Raw genomic sequence first — 23,052 nt, 5'->3', positions numbered from 1 at the left:
TTTATAGATGGACTGGACTTTCAAATTAAATTGGATTCTGCTTCTCATATTATTATCAGCTGCAAGATATTGAGAGTCAGTAATTACACAGTATAGTAGAAGTCAGCATTTTTAAAGTTTAAGTTTTCATTTGTCGCTCATTTTTAAATACTCTGCAGGCGGCTCTTGCGCTACAACTGCCTGCTTGTCAGTGAACAACCTCCCACCACCTTCCCCAGTCTCCTCCAGTTGTAGCAATTAGGCGTCAATTAATGTCAGCATCTCAGTCGATGCAGATTAATACGTATATTCTCATGTTCATGGATTGTAATAACTGTATATCACTAGGCTCTGCCCTAATGAGGGTTTGCAAGCTCAGTATCTGTGTCATGTTTGCACAGATCTGTTCTGGTGCATCCCAGGAGCAGAGAAATACGAATGCATAATATCTTTGCAATGAAAGGTTTTCATCTCGACGAGATGAATGAGCCTCAGAGGTCTGGTACGACAAATGGTGCGAGTGTCAAAACTGTTAATTCTCGCTGCCACTTGGGGCAGCCAACATACATCAAAACCTCTTCCAGGGCAGCTTATGTCCAGACAGTATACTATATGAACCTGCTTCTAATTTAGAATGATGGCAAACCTTTCCAGGAGCTATTGCGGTGAGACTCGAGACATTTGTCATTGCAAGGTTAGAAACTGAATATTTTCTTTTTACAGAACACATTCTTCTTGTTTTCCAGCTGGATATTGTGCTGTGTAAGCAATCATTACAACCAGAGCACTGTTTGATCAAAGGGTAATGAGACTCTGCCTGGGTATTTGTCCCACTTCAATCTTTACTCCCTTATTATTTTGTTATAGATTTATTTTACTTTGCCACACATTTTAATTGATTTCCATTCATTTCTATCCATTCTTAGCGAAGGATGAATAAGGAATAATAAGGCCAGCTGTAGTTGTGATTTCCATGCCTGATAAATGTTGATATGATACATGTTTTTTTCTGGTATCTTTTCATTGTATTCTTGGAGAACATTGGCTCTGCCAGTGCACTCGTTGTCTTTTTTCCCTGAGTGTGGCTTTAATTTGATTATGGGCTAATTGACCCTCTTGTGCATAATTAATAACACAGTTTGTGTAAATCTTCTTCTCTTTGATAGCATTGGTGGTGGGTCGCTAAATCCTCATTAGGCCTTGTTTATGTCGCGGCTGATACAGGCCGGTAATTGCTCTGATTTGCAGCTTCCCTCCTCCGCCACCTCCACACTGCTGTAGTATCTACACCAGTGTTGCCATGTCCGCTTATTATAAGCGACTTTGGGCTTGTTTTTTCTGTAAAGTCGCTTGTAAACATTGGTATAATTTGGGCTTTTTTCTAAAGTGTAGTTGCTTATTTGGGCTTGTTTCCTTTCAGTATGTTGTTAAGCCAGTGGTTCTCAAACATTTTCATGGCAAGGACCCCCAGATGAATATGTTATTTTTCCGCAGACTTTTGTGCCAGGGACCCCCCCCCCCCCCCCCCCATACAAGATTTGTGGTTTTAAAATGTTGCAAAAAATATTCCAAAATTACTACATTTTTCTCTTTCTTTTTTTTTAATAGCACTCACAACACGTTGCATGGCAACGCGCTGTGAGCTTGTCAATCTGTCATTTTCAAAGCCTAGTCGCTTCTTTTGGGCTTGTTTTCATAGACCTTGTTGCTTGTTTCCTTCGCAAAATCTGCCAAGAGGAAGTCAGTCACTAACGAAGAGAAGAGAGGCGAAGAAGATGGAAGGGCAATCTTAACTTTACTTACTGTAGCTTCTCATCACCCAACGGTGTTGCGCAATGTTTTTGAAAATAGCTATGTATGCTATTGCAATATCTACAAGCAACATCTACAATGCAACGTGTTTTGCGACGTGTTGTGAGCTTGTTGATCAGCTATTTTTAACTACTTTTTCAATTTGTAAACATCTTTATCAAACTTTTCATCTAAAATAAATTGCCCAAAATAGGTATAGATTAATACTTGATTCTTTTTTATAATTGATTAAATCAATTAGTTCTATTAACTGTTGCATCCCTACAAGCAAGCAGGCAACACCACATCATCACAAAACTTAACGCCATCCTTGAATTCCCACAATAAAACTAATCCATGAGGGTAAAACTGTAGTAACTTATTTAAACAGAAATATTATGGATTTCAGTGGCAGACAGACTCGAAGCTTAAAGCGTCCAATGTGTTGAATTTCAATTTTCTAGCTCGTTGGCCAAGCAAATACAATCTGGGAAGCCATTCGATAGAAAAACAAGAAAAAAAGTTTTGTTGTGCGAAACAGGTCTTGACTCTTGAGAGATTATGATGTATTTAAGCAATATTACACGAGAGGGTGTGCTTTACCGTCATTATTGGCACGCCAGTGATGCGGTCAGGAACGAGGCACAGCCGAGTTCCGCCAGCATCACTGAAGTGCCAATAATGTAAGGTAAAGCACACCCTCAAGTGTAATATTGCGATTATACAACAGTTACCAACAAAACACATCCAAATGTATTCATATTGTGGGGCAATTCATAATAAAAATGTTTCGCTATTATGTTTCCCTGTAAAGAGAAGAGTTTATTTGACTGAGACAAAATAGTCCCTGTTGCAGCGCTCTGAGTGCCTCAGAGCGCACAACACAGCTGAGGCACAACACAGCTGATTCCAGTAGGCTATATGCTCCGTCGTACGAAGGTATCACACGGTGAAAATAGCCGAAAATAGCCGAACGCGTCGCGTTGTGAACTTGTAGATCGGCTATTTTCGCCGTGTGATACCTTCGTACGAATCAAAATTAACAACATAGTCCATTTTGCGTAGCTGTTTGTTCTCCGGTGGCGGCGGTGGGTCAGGATACTCTCTGTTTGTTTTCGTACCGTGGGACAGCGTGACGTCACAGCACAGCTGTGCCATATATGGTCTAAGCAGGCGCGGACTGCAGTGCGGAGTGATTTATTAATGTGATTCGGCCCGTGCTATGATGCTGGTTTGAAGCACGGCTAGAAAGCTATTTCAACCAATCAGATTGCTTGGTCGGAACTACCTGTTGTATAATAAGCAACGTCACATGACGAGCACCACAATGTATCTGTGTGACATATTCTATAGATTTGACGATTTATTTCATGCCACATACAAATCCCATTATGGGTTTAACTTTACCAAGGTATTAGCAGTACAGGCTACCAAGCAATTATAATCAGATCTGTAACACTTATGGGATTATGCATGGCAATTCTTTTCCAAGTTGTTATTAAGAGGGATTTATGTGATCCCTCCCGGTTTTTCTTTTCACTGCACACTGCCGGAGGAAGATGCCGTACATGACCAGCAAAAGCAAGCGGCGCATTTTACAGCGGCTGAGTTATAAGGGCCGCGGAGCGATGAGAGTCAGTGATGTATCTAATCAATCGCTTCATCTTACCTTGGCTGATGACTGCGACTCGGCAAGAGCCTTTCAACGTGCGAGCTGATTTATATCAGCTCCAGGGGAGATTTCTCCCATCCGCTTTTTGGCAAGTTGTAGTCTGTCTCCATGGCACAAAGGGAGGGAGAGAAATAAAGTGCTGCGGTAGCATCATCCCAACATGACCTCATTCTGCCTCCCTTTCCCTCACCCCTCTTTCTGCGGGGACCACTTGTCCCAGTTTTATCTCCCAAAGGAATGTTTGTGATGGTTAACACCCCCCCCCCCCCCCCCCCATTTTTCTTTCTGTTTTCCTTCTCTTGCTGCAATCTAGATGTGAGGCGGAGAACGATATACGAGTACCATCGTGTGGAGCTGACTAAGACTAAGATCACCAATTCGACAGCAGTGGAGATGATGCCTTTACCCAGTAAGGAGAATGTATTTTTCACTCATATTTATGTCCAAAGCATGCCATCATACATGACAAACACATTAGGCCCCTAGCTGTCAAATGTATACAAAACTGGAATAAATATCTGTTTAGCCCAGGTTTGAATATGCTTGCTCATGTATTTGGACTACGCATGGATTGCCATGGCATTTGCTGAGCGCATTTATGCACTCGGGAGGATGAACCTTAACAATTTGAGTGAACCCATTACATTTCCTCTAGCACCATTCTCGCCTGCACCATTAAGGTGCAGGCGCACTTCCAACATTGTGGTAGTTATTAATCTCTAATAGCGATCATGAATCTGGATGATCACATGAACGCCACAAAAAGTCTTACCATCTGATGAATGGGGCCTGGGGTCAAATCTGTGTCCATTACTCCATTCCCCATCCCGATAGGCTGGACAGCGGATAGGATGTGTTAATCCAAAGGACGGATTTCCCCTCAGCGATCAATAAAGCTCTGATCCATTATCTATCGGATAGCAGCGTTCTGTGCCCTCTGTTCCATCGTCCTTTTTGTTTTCTACCTCAGCAACAGTGAGCAAAAAATAAACTTTCTTCTTCTCATTTACACATGAGAGCGATACTTCATTCACCCTCACGTTCAGCTGATCCATCGCACGAGGGACTCGCTTGCCAAATACACCAGATCTACAAGCTGTCAAGGTGTTGCAATGCAAAGATTTGTAAGCTTGTGGATCTGTTCTTTTTGATGAGCGTTGAACTACGTGAACTACTTTCACCGCGGTGAAGTCTGTTTCACGTTGGATATCCATCCGGTTGCCTAGTATGGTGTTAAACGGGACGTGGAACAATGGAAATGATGCACACATCATAATGAACGCACATTTGATGGTGGAATTCATCATCTGATACACCTGTGACGCGCACAAATCAAGGCAGGGGTAGGCTGCCAACATTGGCACAGAGGAGGGTACTCACTGGCACAAGTGTGTTTTAAATGTAGTCAATTAAATTATGTCCCCTCACATCTGCTTGCAAATTAATGAATCCGACGTTGGTCTTTACTTAGGAACAGACCTACGATAATAAAATATAGTAATTTACGAAGAACTTTGTGGATAAGGCCCATAGTCTTGGAAATGTGAAACCAGGAATGTGCTTCTGGTTTCAAAATGGCAAATTAACATAAAACAAAAGCATAAGCAGGACATTATGACTGAGGTCCAAGTACATATTCCCCTCCGTAATCGTGTTGAGTATATGAACTACATTGTTTGAGTTCTGACCGATTCTGTCCTTTCCTCTCTCTCTCTCCAGCCTGTCTCCAGTTCACCAGCTGTAGTTCTTGTATCTCCTCGCAGATCAACTTCAACTGTAGCTGGTGCCATCGGCTCAACAGGTTGGACTTCTACTCTTTCTTATTTCAATGACCTTTCTTTTAACCTTTTCCCCCACCCCCCACCCCTACTAACTAAGTACATTTACTCAATTACTCTAATTAAGGATTTCTTTTAGGTCTTTTTTACTTTACTGGAGTGTTTCCAATTTTCAAATATTATACTTTTACTCCACTACAATAATTTGAACACTTTAGTTACTATTTACTTTGTAGATTTTGATTATTATTACAAAACCAATTCAGACTTTATAATATACTTTGGCAATTTGTAAGCTTGTAGATCTTCAAGTTTCCTACATTTTATACATTTGAAAACTTGTGAAATGGGACCTTATGAGCATAATGAGTACTTATACTTTTGGTATACTTAAATATATTTTGATGCCAATACTTTTGTACTTTTACACAAGTTAATTTTGAATAACAGACTTGTACTTTTACAGCTAAGGTATTGATACTTTTACTTAAGTAAAACATGTGAGTACTTCTTCCTTCACTGCCCCTCTATCTCCCTTCATGTGTGCTGTGTGGTCCAGTAACTCAACAAACAGCCCTATATGTTTCTGTAATGGCGAGTGCCCAAGTGTTTAAGATGTCTTGTATTGACACCTGGTTCTCATAATGGAGCTCGAGGCTTCCCAGTGAGTGAACCAGTCCCCATCTCCTGCTGAGGTCCACGAATCCTGTTGAGAAGCGCTCTCTCTCTCTCTCTCTCTCCGTCTCTCTCTTGTCTTTCCCTCTGTCTCGCTCGCTGGATCACCAAGATAAGCCATTTAGACCTGAAGCCGATTCTACAAATGTCTTCTAAATCCCAACAGTTTTCTCAAAACCGTATGTTTCTATATCAGTGGTGCTCAAACTTTTTCACGTCAAGGACCCCCAAAATTGTATGTATTTGGCCGCCGACCCCCATCTCAAAATATTTTGTTCCAGGGACCCCCCCCCCCCCCAGAAGCAAAGATTTGAGTTAAAAATGTTTGCATTAAAATAATATATATTCAAAGATTTGCACACATTTTCACGATTTTTCAAAAATAGCACATCTACAAGCTCATAGTGCGGCACTCGGTGCCGCGCTATGAGCTTGTATTTGCTTGTATTTGCTATTTTTGAATAAGCCAAAGTGTAAAATAATGCTTTTTAGCTCAAATAAAAAAAGTGACACAGATGCGTTCCAGGTCTAAATGGGATAAGCCACAAGCAGAACCTGAAGGGGAATGGCGGTTCTGCCGTCAGCAAACTCACTAATCTTGACGTTCACTCTTCTCACACCGAACTCACACTCATCTCATGTCACTTCCGCCTCCTCCTCCTCTCCTCCTCTCTCGTCGCTTCGTCCCTCACATCTCCCCGTGCCTCAAACGAAAGTAAATATTTGAGTTGCCGCAGAATGTTATTTCTCAGACACGGTGTATATACCCTGACAGCTGAAATGTGAAATGTAGGAGCTTTCTGTGTTGTTGAATGGAAAGGCTTGTGTTTAACCCATTGAGACCGGCAATGCATCTGTGTGTCATTTTTAGATATCTTTGGGCTATTCAAAAATAGCAGATCTACAAGCTCGTAGCGCGGCACCGAGTGCCACGCTTTGAGCTTGTAGATCTGCTATTTTTGTAAAATAGTGAAAATTTGTGCAAATCTTATATTGAATGAATATATATTGTTTCAAAGCAAACATTTTTAATTCAAATATTTGCTTCTGGGGGTCCCTGGAACAAAATATTTTGAGATGGGGGTCCACGGCCAAATACATATACATTTTGGGGTCCTTGACATTAAAAAGTTTGAAAACCACTGAAATAGCAGGATTTAGGATTTAGGATTTAGAATGCATTTTGTAGAATCGGAACCTCAGGCCTTAATGGGTTAAAAGACAGAGAGGAAGGAAGTGATGATGGGGGGGGGAATGTTGTCATAGATTTAGTTGTACAGTTAGAAAGTCCCAAGTTACATAAGTTAAGTTATCGAGTGAAGTTTTTTCTCACAAAGGTTTCAGAAAATGTCTTGTTGACAGGCACCACCCCTCCCTCTTGTTTAGCCTCACATATTTAAACCTCTCGTTCATCAATTATTACAGAAATATTATTACAGCAATAATGAGTCTCGTAATTTGTTCTGTAAGCCATGGTGGCCTGTTTAGGAGTGCATGCCAGAGGCGAGCTGCGCTTTAAGAGGTTGGATGGTGTCCTCCCTTATGTGAAATTCCGCACTCTTACGAATGACACAAACAAATGCAGCCACAACTCATTCATTTTCTATCTGCCAGGGATCTATTGATGCAGAGGAGACAGTGTATGCCATAACAGCGGTGATCTAATTAAGCTGCATTCTAATTAGATAATATAACCGTATGCATATCCGGATTCCCGGCTGACTCTGACTTTGTCCTTTGTATCCTTCGGTCGCTTTGCTTTGAAAGAAACGAGGCAATTAACATGCGTAACAGCAGCCTCGCTGAGCCATGGGGTTAATGAAAGATACCGACATGTTTGCATCGAACAACGGTAATGAACTTCCTACACGTAGATGCACTTCGAAGAACGCATAAATGTGTACAACTTGATTTATAATTTACTTAATTGTGCGCCAGTGTCATGCACCAAAAATGGCAGATCTATAAGCTCACAATGCATCACACCATGACGTGTTGTGAGCTTGTAGATCCGCTATCTTTGGTGTGCAACACCCATGCACAGCTAAGTTTAACAGAGGCTTAAGAAGAAGTGAGAGCTTGGAAGGTGCAGTGATTTAGCCTGCAGAATTCCAGGCTAAATCAAGCGGTTGTGGTCAGCGTTGCCAGATTTAGCGTGAGAAATAAGCAACTAGGTCTATGAAAACAAGCCCAAAAAAAAGCGACTAGGCCACATGAGCATCGGATATTAGAAAATAGCAGATCTACAAGCTCACAACGTGTCGCATCGCAACAAAAATCTTGAAAAAAAGTGAAACAGTTTGAATATTTTCTTAAACATTTTAACAACACAAATCTGGTACAGGGGTCACAAAATACTTTTAGATGGACAAATACATATTCATTCGGAGGTCCGTGACATGAAAATGTTTGAGAACCACTGGTTTAAACAACATTAGGAAACAAGCCCAAATAAGCAACTATACTTTAGAAACAAGTCCCAAAAAAACGAAACCCGCAACTACCAATATTTACAAGCGAACCATGTTTGGGTCGCGTACCCATTTTTATGGGTCACAAGTAAATATCAGTTCATTTTAGTTTACTACAATTTTGACAACATTTGAGAAATTTCAAAACATTTTCAAGATAATTTCATCAATAAAAGAAAAATCACACCCTGTGTTAAGGAAGCGGTGCCTTTGGGGCGGGGCTTAACTCATTTCAGTTCGTCCCTATTGGTGGTCTGAGTCCACTTACCAAATTTGTACTTGGTAGCATGCTGCAAACTGGAATGATGGCTGTTTAAAGCCCGGCCAATGGGCAGACAGAGGGGGCGGGGCTTAACTAATTACAGTTCGTCCCTATTGGTGGTTTTAGTCCATGTACAAAATTTGTACTCCGTAGCATGCTGCGAACTTGAGTTATGGCTGTTTAAAGGCCAGCCAATGGGAAGACAGAGGGGGCGGGGCTTCAGCAATTCATGCTCGTCCCTATTGGTGGTCTAAGTCCACATACCAAATTTGGACTTGGTGGCATGCTGCAAACTGGAGTTACAGCTGTTTAAAATCCCGTGCTCATCCCGTGCTCATACGGGCGGACGGACATAACATACGCTGGGGGTCCCTGGACCCCTCTTTGATAACCAGTGGCACGTGTGGCCAATGAGAGGAGAGATGGCATAGGCAATCTCCAAGTCCGTGTGTGTGTGTGTGTGTGTGTGCGTGTGTTTGTATGTGTTGCTTCTTTGCCGTGCTCATCCCGTGCTCAAACAAACGGACGGACGGACGGACACGCAGACAGAGTCAAACGTAGAGCGGTTGGCACCGCTAAAAACAAATCAAAGAAATTCCATGAATTAAAGAAGTAGTGATAATAGCCGATCTATAAGCTCACAACGTGTCGCGATGCGACACGCTGTGAGCTCATAGATCGGCTATTTTCACTTTCAAATTTCTCTTTTGGGTCTCGAGCTAAAAAGGTTTGGGAACCGCTGCTATAGACCGTGCATAGCTGTCAGTGTATAGTGCTTAGAGAGAGCATTGATCTGGTGAGAGGAAATGCTTGGTGGGGGATTTGTTTACTGAAAAACACACAGCTGCTGGGTGTCACAAACACAGTTTGTTCAAATGCAATGGCTTTCTTTTGCAATCAAAGATCAAAGTGGGAGAATATTGGATTTTAACACATTTTTGGTCCCCCTGCATTCTGAACTCGTTAACATTCCACGCTGTCAAGAAATGGTGTAATTGCTGTGGCGTCATATACAGTACTCACTGATGGAAGAAGTATTCACATTTTATCCTTAAGTAAAAGTATCAATACTGCAATGTAGAAACACGCTGTTACAAGTAAAAGTCCGGTAGTCAAAATTGACTCGAGTAAAAGTACAAAAGTTTTGGCATCAAAATATACTTAAAGTACCAAAAGTAAAAGTACTCATTGTGCAGAATGTCCCGTTTCACAAGTTTAAAATGTACCGAAATATTTTGAAAATAGCAGATCTACAAGCTCAAAATGCGTCGCATTGTGAGCTTGTAGTTCAGCTATTTTCAAATGGCTGAAATATATATACATGTACGGCTGAAGTGGTTAATGTATGTTTTTTGATAATAATCTAAATCTGCAAAGTAACAAGTAACCAAAGCTGTCAAACGATTGTAGTGGAGTAAAAAGTACAATATTTGCGTCTGAGATGTAGTGGAGTCGAAGTAGAAGTATTGAAAATTGGAAATACTGAAGAAAGTTGTACTTAAGTACAGTACTTGAGTAAATGTACTCAGTTACTTTCCACCGCTGGTCATATACTCCCATACTCATATCTGCAAATAGCACAGCGTGAGCTTCCACCACTATGCAAACCACCTCCTATACTATGGAATCCAAACAATGTGAAGGATATGACTGTATAATATGTACCTCCTCAGAGACGGAGAAGGCATCAGCTGGAAATAGGATGTCTGGGAATGAGCCTCGATAAGGAAAGACATCCACTCAGCGGTGGACGGGACAAATCCTAATAGAAACGTTCTCCCATATGGATTAATTTATATTCAAATGAGGCACCGTGGCCCATTTCTAATTAACCCATTGAGACCTGAAGCCGTTTCTACGTGTCTCCTAAATCTCAAAAGTTTTCTGAAAAACGTATGTTTCTATATCAGTGGTGCTCAATCTTTTTCATGTCAAGGACCCCCCAAATTATATGTATTTGGCCGCGGACCCCCATCAAAATATTTTGTTCCAGGGACCCCCCAGAAGCAAAGATTTGAGTTAAAAATGTTCGCTTTAAAAATATATATATTCAAAGATTTGCACACATTTTCACGATTTTTCAAAAATAGCAGATCTACAAGCTCATAGCGCGGCACTCGGTGCCGCGCTATGAGCTTGTATATCTGCTATTTTTGAATGCCCAAAGTGTAAAATAATGCTTTTTAGCTCAAATCGAAAAATGACACAGTTCCAGGTCTTAAGGGGTTAAAAGCACAATGGCTTGGTATGTTAGAGGTTGATTAACTGAGTTGGACGCTATTGAAGAAAGCCTAAATAAGTGCTTCCCACCGGACCGGACCGGACCAGGCCCTGCTCAGTGTGATGTCTCCCGGCTCGCTCTGCAATCCCACCTTTTTCCCACACTGGGGAGAAGCAGAGAAAAAGAGAGGGAGATTAACAAGAGGAATCTGTCTCGCCTGATTGAACAGATGAGGCAGACTCTTTTTTTTTTTATAGGGGAGATGGTTAAATGGAATGGATCAGAGAGGCATAAAGATGAAAATGGATTCTTCTCGATGCAAAGCTATTACCATAACAATATTGTCAGCCTGCTGGGGGTGAGTGAATGTCACTGTGACTCTACTGGCCTCATATGACCATGACTACTGGCCCCATATATGCTGTGACTATGACTCTACTTGCTCGCATACAGCAGTGGTTCCCAAACTGGGGGGTCCCCAAATTATTTTTGGGGGGTCCCCAGACGATTAGCTTTAATGTGCAGCATTGTTTTCTCACTCAACAGTAAACAAACCAACATACAGTATAAGTGTATACAGGGTATCTGCACATTTCTAAAGTTACAATTTAATGACTTTTAAGACCTTTCTAAAACCAAATTGGTCAAATTGTCAAATATTACGTAAGAAAGAGGCAAACATTGTGAAAATAGCCGTTCTACAAGCTCACAACGCCTCGCAGCGCGAGGCGTTGTGAGCTTGTAGAACGGCTATTTTCACAATATTTATCTGTGGAACCGAGTCAAACTAAATGTAATGTCTTACAATTCCATGTGCTTGTCGGGTGGGGGGGTCCCCATGCAGTTCAAATATGATTATTTTGGGTGGTCGCGGCCTGAAAAGTTTGAGAACCCTCGCCATATAGTATGAGTGTGACTATGATATATTATACCGGCTCCATATACTGTATGTACGACTGACTGCGACTCCGCTGCCCCCATTATATGACTGATTGAGACTACTTTCCCCATAATATTTGACTTTGACTCTAGTCTGCTGACTCCATATATGACTGTGACTCATTCTACTGGGCCCATATTGAACCTGACAACCTGACGTTTTACGCTGTGACATTTCTAAATCCTAGTCATATATATTGGTATATCTAACTCTCAGACGTCACTCCATTTGACAGAACACTCCAGAGATCATGGAGTGTGTATTGCGCCGCCGCCGCACACAAACCGGACAGCTTAAGTTCTTTAATTAGAAAGCCTCTGTAATTTAGAAAGCAGAAATAATGGCGGAAGGAAGTTGATGGTTCACCAGCGGGTGAGTTAATAATAATTGTACTCCTTGCATGGGAGGGAGAATGAGTAGTTGCGGCCAGTCACAGAAAGCCTTTTGAATTTATTAGAAATCTCCCCCCACCCCATTCACCCTCGCTAACACCCTGACCCAGTGAACTTCCTCTTGACAAATCCTTCATATTCAATCCACACAAAGCCACTCCCTCCCTGGACTCTGTGGATCCAGACTCAGGGATGAGATGGTACAAACTCACAATGGTACAACGACGCGTTGTGAGCTTGTAGATTGGCTATTTTCAAAAAGATCTTGAAAAGAAAAAGTGAAATATTTGGAATATATTTGAAACATTTTTTTCAGATGGGGCGATCTGCAGAGAAAAATAATTAATTTGGGCGTCCTTGACATGCAAATGCATGGTATAAACAATAAAAAAAAAAAACAAGCCCAAAAAAACACAACTCGCAACCAATATAAAAAAGTTGCTTATAATAAGCAGACATGGCAACACTGGTGGTACGTGGTGGTAGAACTTCAGTGCACACTTTCACAGCGCGATTCAAAAAAGAATACATTTTGAATTGTTGTTCAGCCTGCTTCTTATCGTGTAATTGTGACAGAATTGTGACGGCCGTCGCATTATTTGCGTCTGTGTGATGATGTGCCGTTTGTGTCCTCAGATGCTCCAGTGGTTTTGACCGCCATCGACAGGACTGGGTCGACAGCAGCTGCCCAGATGAGGTGAACAGAACACTCATGATTCATGATGATGATGATGGAGAGCATAACGATGCAACAAACAGCTGTGATTGGTTCGCTGCTGACAGCAGTGGATGCACTTCAGACACACCACATAAAAACTTTGTGCGTGTGTGTGTGTGTGTGTGTGTGTGTGTGTGTGTGTGTGTGTGTGTGTGTGTGTGTGTGTGTGTGTGTGTGTGTGTGTGTGTGTGTGTGTGTGTGTGTGTGTGTGTGTGTGTGTGTGTGTGTGTGCGCGTGTGCGTGCGCGTGTGTGAAGAATATTTCCCATTTTGTTTAACTGCCAGTTTGATGGATACTCTTTCCAATGATATATGAGAGCCAACATATCTTATGCCACCCCCCCCCCCCCCCCCCCCCCACACACACACACACACACACACACACACACACACTATATACTACTACTACTACCATAGAAACAGACAGAAGAAAACTGATAGATACAGCCATTATTATAATTTCTTTGCCTGTATAAGAATGAACCTGAATGAGCGTTTATCACCCTGCAGACCAAGGACAAGACGTGTGACCAGATCAACACCACACAGCTCTATCCCTTCACCACCACCATGGTGACCAAGACAACGGCCAGGAGCAAAGACACCACCGCTACTGGAGACTCCTCATCCTCGTCCCGCCCGCCAACCAGCGTCCCTACTGAAGGTACAGTAACAGTACACCAGTGGTTCTCAAACTGGGGGGTCCCCAAATGATTTTGGGGGTTCCCCAGAGGATTAGCTTAACCCATTAAGACCTGAAGCCGATTCTACAAATGTCTTCTAATTCCCAACAGTATTCTGGAAAAAAACAAAATCTATATCAGTGGTGCTCAAACTTTTTCATGTCAAGGACCCCCAAAATGATATGTATTTGGTCGCGGACCAAAGATTTGCACACATTTTCACGATTTTTCAAAAATAGCAAATCTAAAAGCTCGTAGCTAGAGCTTGTAGATCTGCTATTTTTGAATAGCCAAAGTGTAAAATAATGCTTTTTAGCTCAAATCAAAAAGTGACACAGATGCGTTCCAGGTCTTAATGGGTTAATGCGCAACATTGTTTTCTCACTCAACAGTAAACAGTGTATCCAGGGTATCTGCCCATTTCAAAAGTTACAACTTTTAAGTCCTTTTTAACTCCAAAAACTCAAAAAGATAGTCAAATATTACGTAACGAGGCAAACATTGTGGAATTTGCTGATCTGCAAGCTCGGCTATTTTCACAATATTTATCTGTGGAACCGAGTCAAACTAAATGTAATGTAATGCCTACCATTCCAAGTGCTTGTCAGGGTGGGGGGGTCCCCAGTTCAAAGATGATTATTTTGGGGGGTCGCCAGCTATAGGGGTGCAACAGTTATCCGTATTTTGGGCAAGTCATTAAAGGTGAAACGTTTTCCTTATCGACGAGCTCACATGTTTAAAAGCTCACAGTGTGAACTTGTTGTCGATAAGCTCCTAGTGTGCGCTTGTCGATCTGCTATTTTCACTATATTTGCACGACACCATTGAGTGACATAGGTGCATAAGTGCACACCTACAAAGGCGAAGTATATAAGATGACTCTTAAGTGGTTAAACAATCTGTTGATATATATATGTTTTTAATTATCTCTGCTGTCGGGCAGAAACCAAAATAAGAACTTTTCAGGAAATTGAGAAAAAAAAACATGTTTTTAAAACAATAAAATACTGTCTCATCGAAGTTGGTATGGTGACTTTATACATTGTCAGATGCTTGAATGTGTTCTTATATTATCATCACTTATGACCCAAATACAGCTCAAGTAGAGTTGGGAGCTTTTTAACCATTAATGTGGAGTTTTGTCCATCATTGATTAGAATGACGCAGTCATACGGAAAAAAAAAACAAGTTGGAGTTATAGTCTGGTGGGATTTCTGAACAATGTGAATGTTAGAGGCATTTTGGGGTACGTTGTGTAAAACCCACACACAGACATAAAGGGTGTTCAATAGCACTGATTTATTGAGTTGCTAAGAATAGAATCGATAGTTGCAGCCCTAGTGCCAGCCACCTCCCCCCCCCCCCCTCCATTCTGGAACCAAGCCACATCAGATGCCATGTTGGAGCCCAGAGCGACGCTTTGAAGTATTGACGAGCGTGTTGTTCTGACAGGAAGCTAAATGAAGTGCATTTGCTGGAACTGAGCCTCATTGGGATTGCTGTGTATCTCCAGCACAGTGTTCACACGATGCTCTCCTCAGTCTGTGCTCGCAAGAAGAAATGTCTAGAAAGCTCTTCCTCCCCAAGCTAAAAAACTCGGTCCACGGCAGGTGACAGCTCCTGTGTTTGTCCCCAACTTCTTAAAAATGCAGATTGAATTGGGAAAGATTATCTCCAGTCTTAAATAGATGCACCTACACAGACTCTCCTGTTCGTCTTGTTCGGCTCTGTTAGCTTGCCATCCATCTTCGATTACGAATCCCCTTTTAGAAAACAGACTCCGCTTTTCTAATGATGGATTTGTCACCGTTAGCCAAGTACTCAGTCTTCAGACATGCTTCGTCGGCAAAGAAGTTCCCAATTATGTCTCTTTTTGAAGTTCCCCCCTGGACCTTATAGAGTTTAACTAAATAATTATGTTTTTTCAATGTGTTAGTCCAGGGGTCTTCAACAGAGGGTCCTCAGAGTTACTACAGGGGGGCCGCCAAATCTTTGTGAGATAGGATAATTGTTTTTGCGTTAACCACTTGAACCCTAGTATCCCTATTCTGAGGAGAACTTTGGCCTAAAATAGCAGATCTACAAGCTCACAACGCCTCGCAGAGCTTGTAGATCGGCTATTTTCGGAAAAGAGGTTTATTTGGTGTCGAGGAAAAGAAGAACAGACCAAGTACAGAGTGAAAGGTCAAGTTTATTAAGGATTGACATGATAAGAGTATTGATTTAAGTGGTTAAATGTCTGAAAATACATATTAACATGGATCCAACACAACGCTTGACAGTGCTGTCAAACAAGTCTATGAAGCTTTCTATGAAACCTAGGAAAAAGTTCAATCTGCAACACAATTTATGTAGTGGGGGTCCCTGCTTCATCTTTCTTTCAACTAAGGGGTCCTTGGCCTGAAAAACATTGAAGACCCCTATGTTAGTCCACATAAGAGCCGCTTTTCTTGAATCTTTAATAGGCAGAGTCCTGGCCTGTGTCTTTGCAAATGAAAAGTGACATTGGAATTATTCATGGGATTCAGTGAAATTGGTCAGATTCTAAACAGATATTGGTACTTAAGGGAGGGGGACTGGTTCTCCTTATTACCTGTGCTCACTCCTTTCTAAAGTCACATTTCAAATGTAAGGATTTCTTTTTTTCCCCCCTGGAGGGATCCCATAGATGTGGCCTTCATTGGAGGACGGAGAACATTCCTGCAGTAAATAGTCATAGTAGAGTTACATTTTTGTTTTAGTGATTACAGATGATCCACATATTGAAAGTATTATGAGGCGTGGTCATTATTTTTATAGGCAAGACGACTTGAGTCAAACAAGCCAAAGAAATATGAAGTATAACATTATTAAATATGTCAGTAATTTCTTTGTATATTCAAGTTATTTGTCATATCTTCCCTGTGCACATTTGTTTTTTTACAAAGCCTAAAACGGCTTTTTTAAATACATTTGTATTTATAATGTTCCAATGTTCAATGCCAAAAACACAACTAAATTGTTAATCGCAATTATTTGTGTGTCAATTAATCGTCAACTTAAATTTGGAATTGTGACAGCCCCTACATACAAGAGCCTTTTCCAGTGAATCTCTCTCACTACATTGTTTTTATGCAGCATGTTGTTCATAGAACACTTTGCTCGTATAACTGACGTCTCACTGTCACAACGCACTGTCAGTGATGGGACACTTTGTATTCACTCTCATATGATGGGATAACAATGCAGGTATTCTGACAAGGTAGGGTGACATGACATTGATGGAAGAAACATACTGTACTATTCGATAGGACGCCACAATTGAGTTGTATGGTAGTATTTTGTGGAACTTATGTGTTGCTTCTAGTTTCTATTGAGGTCACAGCTGACTGAAATGTGACAATGGGGGAGTGATTAGAGGTGTGGTTAGGCTTTGAATAAATGATACATTTTTAACGCCCATTAACAGGCCTTGAAAGTGTGATAGTATCTTTAGAAGTCGATTTCTCTGCTTGGACTATTCTGACTGAACAACCTTCAAATGGCCATATCGTCTTCAAATAGTTTCCGATTTCAATAAATGACACATCATTTTAAAGCTTGTTTAAACCATGTCCCCCTTGCGGCCTAGCACATTGTATTCAGTCACATATCAGGAAATTGCAGGTGCAGGAGTCCAGGGGGTTATGTTCCACTGATATTGTAGTGCACTGAGCACTGAATTACTAACAGCACAGTGGGAGGCTATCTTGAACCATACTGTAGCGCCCCCTCTCCCGCCCCGATGACAGAGAACAAGAGGCGCTAGACATCTACCTAGGTTCGTTAGTGGTTACCTTTGAATAACTCACCAAGAGTTAAGATTGAGTTGAACAGTATTGACTTATCTTTTATTGCCTCAGCAACAGCAGTCAATGAACACATATACATACAAAATATACAGTTGCAGCGCTGCAATATAGAAAATAATAAAGAGAGCTCTTAGAAAAGGCAAATAACATAAATTGTCAACAAAGGTTAAATTGTCCTTTAACCTCAAAGTTCCCTCTTTGGGGATCCAAAGAGAGTGAATGTACAGTTTCTTAGTTTCTTAGTTCAGATCTTTCCTTGAGGGTGTGTGTGTGTAAGGAGAAGGAGACCTCGGGCAGAGGTGTCAGTATACGTGGGTGGAGGGGTAAGACCTCGGGCGGAGGTTTCAGTATACGTGGGTGGAGGGGCACTGCTACTCGGGCAGAGACAGCAGTGTAGGAGAATGGGGAAAGGACTGCTTCTCGGGCAGAGAAAGCAGTTTGGATCTTATCTGTTATCTGTCGGTTACTCAAGTACGATCCTCTGTGGCAGGTCCCACGGTTGGCCACACCGCTTCCACGACCATCCACAGACTCTACTGGGCTTGGCTCGCCATCACAGAATTCAGACCTCTTCTGGAGTTTGTCCAAAAGACTTCTCTGGGGTTCTGAGGTTGTCAAAAAACCAATCTACACAACGTGCAGAATAGTAAATTACTCTGTGTTCTTATGAGTGAATGAAACCTCATTAACTTATTTTCTTCTTAATCTCTTTTAACCAATAATTAAAGATATACTTCAAATACAGTGAAATCATGTATAACCATTAACAAAGGAAATACATCCATTACATGAAATGAATCGGCATATAATGTACAAAACATATTAACAACATGACACATTAATTATTTACAAATGAATTTCTTATCATCAACCTTTTAGGTGTTATATAATTCTTTTTAGGCTTTTTAACCTTTTTAATACTTTGGAACATAGGAGCATTAATGTTAGTATATTCCCTTTTAACCATGAATTTTATCATGAACTTATTCAATAAGTACATTTATCATTCAACCTTGTTACAATGACCTTGTAGTTGTAGCTACTACAGAGCATTAAAGTGACTTAATCCATTCAAACTGAATGATTTTGATGCAACACAACATGTAGTATGCACCCCTGGTGTTTAACCATGTAACCATGTAACCTGGCATCACCACATGTTATGCAGTTAGCTTAATGCTACTCGCGATTAGCATAGTTAGCTTCTTATACATCACCACAATGATACAGAGTGCACCAAAGCATGTTAAACATTAGACACAATGGTCATAAACCCCTGATTGGTTTTTAAAGAAAGGTATCTGGGCTCAAATAGTAAGCAAAGTATGTATAGCTGGACATGCTAACAACAGCTTGAGGCTAACACTAGGCCTAGTGAATACAAGCTGTTCACTCACCAGGGTTCTCACATACAATACTTGACTGAATTCTTTCTCCTTCAGGATCACAGTTGGCTCTAATAAGAAAAGTGCTTATTAGCTATCATATATTATTGACATATGTATATATAATCAACAATGAATGGTTATTTTGTGTTGTAATCATACCAAGAGATTTTCTCAGCAGCTTCTCAGCAGACCTCTCTAGCAAGAAGGAATGAGGAAGTAACCAGGATGTAATTCTACCTCTAACCTCAACTTGCAAGGACAGAGTGTAGTGTAGTGCCCTCCAGTGGAAACGAAATGCAACTACACCTCTAAATTACATATATAGGCCCACTATTAGTAGCCCTATGGTTCACATGGGTTACAATACTTTAGCATATAATTTCAAAGTTATCTAATTCAAATTCTGAGAGTGAGTTCCAGACAGGTCTTTTTCTTATCATTTTATTTATTATGATTATAATTAACTTTTTGCTGATGGAAGAAGTAATTGGCTACAGTGTGCTTTGTAGTTTGTTTGTTTATCTCTGCGCCTCAAGCTTGTAATTGGCTATATTGATTGGGTTCATTCCATTTCCCTGTTAATAGCTTTGGATCTATGAATTGCAACAAATGGCTAATTTGTCTTCAGAATCTCCAAAACGGTGTCAGTGATAGAAATCCAGCATTTTCAACGTATTCATCTATATCATGGTCATATGTGCTATCAGTTTGTTTTGCTACATAATATATTGGCAACTTAATCAACACTAGAGTGTTTTATTGGGGTTGTTAATTGACTAATGGCATCATAGGATGGCTGAGATATGCACAAGAACGAGCTTGCATGCTTTGAGCTAATGGACAACTAATCATGCCAAGCATACTCTCATCATGACGTATGTGATATAACACTATGTGTGTCCACTAGAGCAAATGGGTCCTGGTGATGAATGGTTCCACTGCATCCCTTCAGGAATATCAGTTCAAAATCAAAGCGGTTAAGAAGGGCACCTGGGAATACCATAGGTTCCAGAATGTGTCTGGAGGATCCAGCAGCCATTGCAGAGGCAGTGGCATTTAAAGGCAATGCAAGCAATGCGTTTTGGAGGCTATGATGATTGAAGTAGATCCCAGAGGTTCTGGATCAGGGTCCAAATTGACAGGATAGGTGTGCATTGTCCATTCCAGTTCATGCCTCACTGTGACCAAGGGTTCCCAGGCCGCGACCCCCCATAATAATCATATTTGAACTGGGGACCCCCATCGCCCTGACACTTGTAATTGTAGGCATTACATTTAGATGCGAGGCAAGGCGTTGTGAGCTTGTAGATCGGCTATTTTCACAATGTTTGCCTCTTTCTTACGTAATATTTGACAATATGGCCGATTTGGTATTAAAAATACTTGGTTTGTTTACTGTTGAGTGTGAAAACAATGCTGCACATTAAGCAAATCATCTGGGGACCCACCACAATCATTCAGGGACCCCCATTTTGGGAACCACTGCGCTAGACAACTGCAGTAGCATTCTCTTTATCAGAAATTGAGGCTTTTGTGTCAGGCCCTAGGCTCCTCGTTATTTTATGTTCAGAAAATGCATTTAGCTTGATTCCAGTTTCATACAGGGCACATATTATTTCTCCACTGCACCCCCTATTACTGGTAATGATATCGTAGAGAGATGGAGTTCAAATAGCCTATACGAGCCAATTGGCCTACGGTTGCTGTGAAAAGGACGGATGTTATGAGTTGAGGGAGTTGCGAAAGTTGACCAGCTGTGCAGTAAAAACATGCCGGCCTTCCACATATAGGTCAGCTAGACCATGTACAGTATGCTGCTTGGGTGAGGCGACATCAAAGAAGATGTTTGTTTGTGTGTGCATGTATGTATATTTGTTCATGTGTGTGTGTGTGTGTGTGTGTGTGTGTGTGTGTGTGTGTGTGTGTGTGAGACGGGGAGAGTGAGAGAGTATGACGGAGTTCAAGAGGTCGCTGTGTAGCTAGCTCACACGCATGGCGGATCAGTTTCCTCTGCGACCCTGTCTCTTCAGCTGTATGGGTCAAAGGGCAGGACCAGTTTTTGGAAGAAGCACTCTTTTTTTACGTAAAAGTATCAATACCACAATGTAGAAATACTTTGTTGCAAGTAAAAGGCCTACAATTCAACATTTCGTTATTGTGTAGAGGCAGTGAGGGAGGCAAATTGCTGGGGTGTGAGATAATCCGACATGGAAACTCCTCCCTGTCTGTGTGTGTTGCTGACATTACAATGAACTTCAACCGTCTGTCTCAGAGGATCCACTATCCTCCCGATGATATCATCTAGACTAGAGATCACACTTGCCTGTCTCCTATCTGTCAGTATATATATATCGTCTCTGTAGGATGGAAACCTCATATGTCCAAAACTGTTAACTTTTCAGGATTCAAGTTCAAAAACAGCAAAATTAGCAGATCTGCAAGCTCGAAGCGCGTCGCTTCGCGCCGCGTTTCGAGCTTGCGGATCTGCTGCTTTTGATACTTTTGTGTGTCGCTGTAGTATTCATTTACAAAAACAAAAAGTTAGAATATGGAGATAAGAGGTTTCTGCCCGACAGCAACAATATATTCGTTCATATACAGTATATAATGTGTGGCTCTGATAGAGATCAGATGTATATACAGTATATAGACCTTGGCAGTCACATTATAATTTCTAAGGTTCTTGTGTTGTGATTCCGGGAAAACGTTTTGACTATGGACACTCTACTACAGATTTTATATGGTTTCAGGTATTTATTATTATTTATTTAAGTGGTCTGAAATTTGACGAGAGCAGAGATCCGTTTAACCACTTAAATAAACCCTCTAGTCTTGGTGAACTTGAGAGTTGTTTTTCTGTCTACACCAAATCTCTTTGCCAAAAATAGCAGATCTACTAGAATATGGATGATGGGGTTCAAGTGGTTAATTCAATTAGATTTGCGTTTAGAAAGAACTCCAATTTTCATCGTACATGTCAAGACCACCTTCTAGCTTTGGCTTCATTGCTGAGAGGATGTGTGGTGTGAAGGTGATAGAAAGAGATTCACAAAGATTAAGCCATTAAGACCTTAGACAGATTCTACAAACTGTCTTCTAAAAACCACGGACCCCCATCTCAAAATATTTTGTTCCAGGGACCGCCAGAAGCAAAGATTTGAGTTACAAATGTTCGCTTTAACAATACATATATTCAAAGATTTGCACACATTTTCTCGATTTTTCTAAAATAGCAGATATACAAGCTCATATCGCGGCAATCGGTGCCGCGCTATGAGCTTGTATCTGCTATTTTTGAATAGTAAAAAAAAAAGGCTATTTTTAGCTCAAATTTAAAAATGAGATGCGTTCCAGGTCTTAAAGGGTTAAAAGAATGGTGGAGCAGAGTTACACGAGGAAAGACACCAAAGATGTTAAGGAACTGTCACGAGTCCGTTGTAGCTGCTCCTTCATGAATAATAATATGACATACTGCTTGAAGGTTGAATCTTGTAGATTTAAATGACAACTTGCACTGCGGCCGAACATCTGCAAGGATTATGGAGATTGTAGTAGATGTAGACGTCATAGAAAGTTAATGTTACAAACAATATAAAACACATTCTCACAAATTACGTTGAAACTTTCACCCTTTATTGGTTGTGAGAGTAAAATTATGAAATCTATACTTGGTCAAAGACTATGAACCTACACAAATACAATTCTCTTACCATATCTCATGTAGTGTTTTATTTTAGAAATCAAAATGTGGATACCTTTGCTCTTGTAAACAGGGAGACTAGCTGTTGCAATTACAGTAGATCTACCGCTAATTATATTTGTGGCCAATTTGCATAATGTGAATCTTATATGGTGTGTTTAAATACCTATTACTCCTTGGAGTAATGTGTAAGTGGGTCATGCTGCATTTACATATTTCATAGCTAAAGTTAACCCCAGACTGATCTTTTATAATGTTGAATAATGCATGCTCTACCATTATATTTGGAACATTAATTTTTAATCAACCATGTACAGTTCATTTTGAAAGATAATCCATTAATGAGAGAAGCTTGCGGTGAAAATATTGAATATTTTACTCCCTCATTGGGGAGTTGCTGATTTTGGCAAGCTCTATGTTTCGCAAGCCAAACACAACATGTTAAAGAGAAAAAAATATTTTGCTTTGACTATCTCTCATGTTTTTCCTATTTAACTCTCTCTTTCTCTCTCTCTCATGTTTCTCTCCCTGAATTTTTTTCTCTTTTCTTTAC

At 40.8% G+C, this 23,052-nt stretch overlaps 1 protein-coding gene and 1 long non-coding RNA gene across 2 annotated transcripts in view; one reads left to right on the top strand and one right to left on the bottom strand.

Annotated features, from left to right (window-relative positions):
• The window catches only part of plxdc2b (plexin domain containing 2b), a 139,529-nt gene that overhangs the window by 104,657 nt on the left and 11,820 nt on the right, over positions 1–23,052 (top strand). The window contains exons 8-11 of the mRNA XM_084048773.1: positions 3,756–3,851; positions 5,162–5,243; positions 12,818–12,878; positions 13,409–13,562. Coding sequence (XP_083904899.1) covers positions 3,756–3,851; positions 5,162–5,243; positions 12,818–12,878; positions 13,409–13,562 — 393 coding nt within the window. The remainder of the gene's footprint in view (positions 1–3,755; positions 3,852–5,161; positions 5,244–12,817; positions 12,879–13,408; positions 13,563–23,052) is intronic.
• LOC311039136 lies at positions 15,765–18,996 on the bottom strand. The gene is made up of 3 exons (XR_014600126.1): positions 18,959–18,996; positions 18,809–18,867; positions 15,765–18,038 (listed from the first exon to the last, which is right to left on the bottom strand). It is a non-coding gene; the product is annotated as an uncharacterized lncRNA (long non-coding RNA).

The sequence above is a fragment of the Gymnoscopelus microlampas genome (genome assembly GCF_963454915.1).
Source record: "Gymnoscopelus microlampas genome assembly, chromosome: 22".
NCBI classification, from domain to species: domain Eukaryota; kingdom Metazoa; phylum Chordata; class Actinopteri; order Myctophiformes; family Myctophidae; genus Gymnoscopelus; species Gymnoscopelus microlampas.
Note: the sequence above shows the minus strand (reverse complement) of the source record. Positions and strands in the feature narration are given on the sequence as shown.